This window comes from Octopus bimaculoides, chromosome 5 (assembly GCF_001194135.2).
Source record: "Octopus bimaculoides isolate UCB-OBI-ISO-001 chromosome 5, ASM119413v2, whole genome shotgun sequence".
Taxonomy (NCBI): domain Eukaryota; kingdom Metazoa; phylum Mollusca; class Cephalopoda; order Octopoda; family Octopodidae; genus Octopus; species Octopus bimaculoides.
The window spans coordinates 4,855,765-4,859,683 of NC_068985.1; the positions used below are offsets into that span (position 1 = coordinate 4,855,765).

A 3,919-nucleotide genomic window follows, 5' to 3' on the forward strand; every position below is an offset into this window, starting at 1 on the left:
ACTGACCGAGACCTTTGGAAATGTGCTGTGCGTGAGAAGACCCGGCAAGCCAAGTAAGATCGTTGCCAGTGCCCCTGGACTGGCTCTTGTGCGGGTGGCACATAAGATGCACCATTTTGAGTGTGGCCGTTGCCAGTACTCCCTGACTGGACTCCGTAGGATTTTCGAGCGAGATCATTGCCAGTGCCCCTGGACTGGCTTGTGCGGGTGGCACATAAAAGACACCATTTCGAGCGTGGCCATTGCCAGTATCGCCTGACTGGCCTTCGTGCAGGTGACACGTAAAAGCACCTACTACACTCTCTGACTGGTTGGTGTTAGGAAGGGCATCCAGCTGTAGAAACTCTGCCAAATTTAGATTGGAGCCTGGTGTTGCCATCCGGTTTCACCAGTCCTCAGTCAAGTCGTCCAACCCATGCTAGCATGGAAAGCGGACGTTAAACGATGATGATGATGATGATGATCAACGCTTCTGCTCTCTCTGTGGTATGAAAGTGGGTGGCTGTATTTTAAATGGATGTAGGCATGGTTGGGTGGGTATGATGTTCAATTTGCAACCACATGATTCCTGATTCAATTCAAATGCACAGCACCTTGGACAAGTGTTTTCTACCACAGTAATGGTTTGACCAAGTCCTTGGGAGTAGAATTAAGTAGATGCCTGAAAGCTCATCAAACACACACACATGCATACATATATTCACACAAACATTCACACATACACAGTATCTTATCTTTTATCTTTCACTTGTTTCAGTCAATAGACTGTGGCCAAGCAAGGGCACAAAATGTTAGTCAAATGAATCAACCCCAGTACTTATGTTTTTTAAAGCCTATTATTTTATCAATTTCTTTTGCTGAGCTGCTAAGATATGGAGATGTAAACAAACCAGCATTGGGTGTCAGGTGGTAGTAGTGTTGGGGACCAAACACCGACATGCAGACACACACTTACACACACATGATGGGCTTCTTTCAGTTTCCATCAACCAAATCCACTCAAAAGGCTTTGGTCAGCCTGAGGCTGTAGTAGAAGACATTTACCCAAGGTGCCATGCAGTGGGACTGAACCCAGAACTATGTGGCTGGAAACCAAACTTCTTACCACACAGCCACACTTGTGCCTTTGTATGTCATTGAAAAATGTATTAAACATTGTGAGAAACTAATACTCTTTGACATGTTAAGGTTATCTCTCCAGATTTTCTGTAGAAATTATAGCCAGCACTGACTTGTTATGATATTTTAATATCTGAAGAGGTCTAATGTAAACAATAATGCAATGAAAGATGGGAAAATAGGTAATGGGTGTATATGCATATTTCAGGAATTTTTGCTCCTTCCTCAGCATCACATCCACCCCATTAACCATTCATGAACACTTTGCTTAAATAACCACTAAATACAGCAGTGTAACATTATTCAATTACCAATTTTACATATTAAACATATTCCCGGCAGCTGGTATGTAAATATTAATTATTTATAGGGACATCATATTTCATGATACAACCATAATATACTACAAAGTCTATTAAATGCTTTATGAGTTAATATGGCCTATAATGGTGTCACATAACTAATACCTGTAATGGTGGCACATAAAAAGCACCTTTTGCCTCACAGAGGCAATGACAAATGACCAAGACCCTTGGTAATATGCCATGCTTGGTTAGAAGACCCATCAAGCCAAGTGAAATTGTAGTCATGGCAGATACTTGTAGTTGTGGCAGATATGCAGCCGTGCCAGTGGCACATAGAAACATCCATAACATTCTCAGAATGGTTGGTGTTAGGAAGGGCATCCAGCCATAGAAACCATGCCACATCAGATTGGAGTCTGGTGTAGCCCCTCAGCTTGCCAGCCCTAGTCAATCCATCCAGCCCATGCCAGCATGGTCAACAGATATTAAATGATGATGATGATTGTGATCAAATCGCATATTAAGGTTATCCCTACAGCTTTTCTATAGAAATCACAGTCAGTATTCATTTGTTATGACAATTCGTATCTGAAGACATCTAGTATAAACAACAATGCACAGATAGGGAAATAGGTAATAGGTGTATATGCATATTTCAGATAATATGCATATACACTCATTGTAGTATATTATGCATATACACCTTTGTGGTATATTTTGGTTGCACAACGAAATACAGTGTCTCTACATCATCATCATCAACACTCAAAAGGAGCTCAACCATTTTGAGTGACATATTTAGTCCCAAATGCTTTCTTGTCCTTTCGCTATCAAAATTGCAGAGAATCAGCTTGTAAATGATTGGCTCGTTAGAAACAAATGATAAATGACACTATTATACACAGATTGCAATACACAAAAATAATAAATCCGTATGTCTTGTGACATTATGGATCTGCACCTGGAAACCTCCTCTGGAAGCTACAAGTTCATCTTTTTATTTTTTACTTGTTTAGCCATTGGACTATAATCATACTGGGACACTGACTTGAAGCATTTTAAATCAAATGGATGGGTACCAGTAGTTACATTTTTTTTGAAACTGGTACTTATTCTGTCAGTCTGTTTAGCCAAACCACTAAGTTACAGGGACATAAACACACCAATACTCATCGTCAAGAAATAGTGGGGGACAAACACAAATACAAATTCGCATGCATGCACTCATGCACATGCACACACACACACATGCATGCACACACACACACACATGCGCACGATGAACTTCTTTCTGTTTCCATCAAACCGAATCCATTCATAAGGCATTGGTTGACCTGAAGCTACAGTAAAAGACACTTGTTCAAAGAGCCATACAGTGGGACTGAACCCAGAACCATGTGGTTGTGAAGCAAGCTTCTTACCACACAACTACACCTGAGCCTACTGGAAATGGTTTTCATGAAAGGCCAGCTGGTGCATCTGCATAGAAGTGTCCACCTGGCCATACCACCAATGTTGTCTATGATAAAGATATGGGCTGATACAACTTAGGAGTTCTACAAGAGACAAGTAATAGGAACTGATGCTAAGCTTCTAATGTAATGCTTTGACAATCTTTGTAATCCATTGCTCTCAGCTGGAACTACTATTATCAAATAAAAAAAGTATGAAAATTAAAGTCACTTTTAAATGTTTGGAACTAAAACAAATACTGCAAGGCATTCTCTCTGATGCTCAAACTAATTGGTCAATATAATGTCATAGAAATAAATAAATAGACAAATAAATGAATAAATAATTAGATAAATAAATAAAGAGTATCAACTAACCGGTAGACCTTCAAAATGATCTAATGCTAATCTCCTGCAAAAGAAAAAACACATTTTCATCGACCCATCATCACTATCATAAAAAAGAATCATTATGGTTCATATACATATGAAAAAGTTTCAATGCATCTTAAACAAGCCATGTTGATGGCACTTTCAAACCTGCAGACATCTTCAAGAACTAGTAATGCTCCTTGGTAAAAATGCTATGTCAAGGATTACTGGTACTTTTCAAATATCACTGGACTAAAAGTTCTCAAGAACAGAGCACTTAGTTTGTTGCCATTCCTTGAAGAATGTCATCAATCTACCCTGCTACTAGTTCATTAGTTCTTTATAAATTACAAATGTAAAAATTCCACCAGTTGCATTATTCAGCAGCAGGTGGGTGGCTGTGAGCATTTGACAACATTCCAGATGCCAGGACAGCAGCATTGTCCAAGAGATGAGCTGAGAAAAGGTTTGCTTGACAAAAGGCATCAAAGCTTGCACAATGCAAGTGAATCTCTGTAAATGTTTTGGTCTCAGCACACATCAACAGTCATTGGATATTGGGAAATTGCACAGAGGATGTCAGCAGCAGATAAATTACCTGACACAGAAAACATTCCTTCATGATAAAGCAAATAAGGGTATGCAAGAATTGCATAGTAAAATATTTTGTAT

The 3,919-nt window shown here is 39.3% G+C and overlaps 1 protein-coding gene across 1 annotated transcript in view; it reads right to left on the reverse strand.

The window, feature by feature from the left end:
* LOC106877687 (uncharacterized) overlaps window positions 1-3,919 on the reverse strand; it is a 101,870-nt gene that overhangs the window by 35,511 nt on the left and 62,440 nt on the right. Inside the window, exon 17 of the mRNA XM_014926634.2 lies at window positions 3,254-3,287. Coding sequence (XP_014782120.2) covers window positions 3,254-3,287 — 34 coding nt within the window. The remainder of the gene's footprint in view (window positions 1-3,253; window positions 3,288-3,919) is intronic.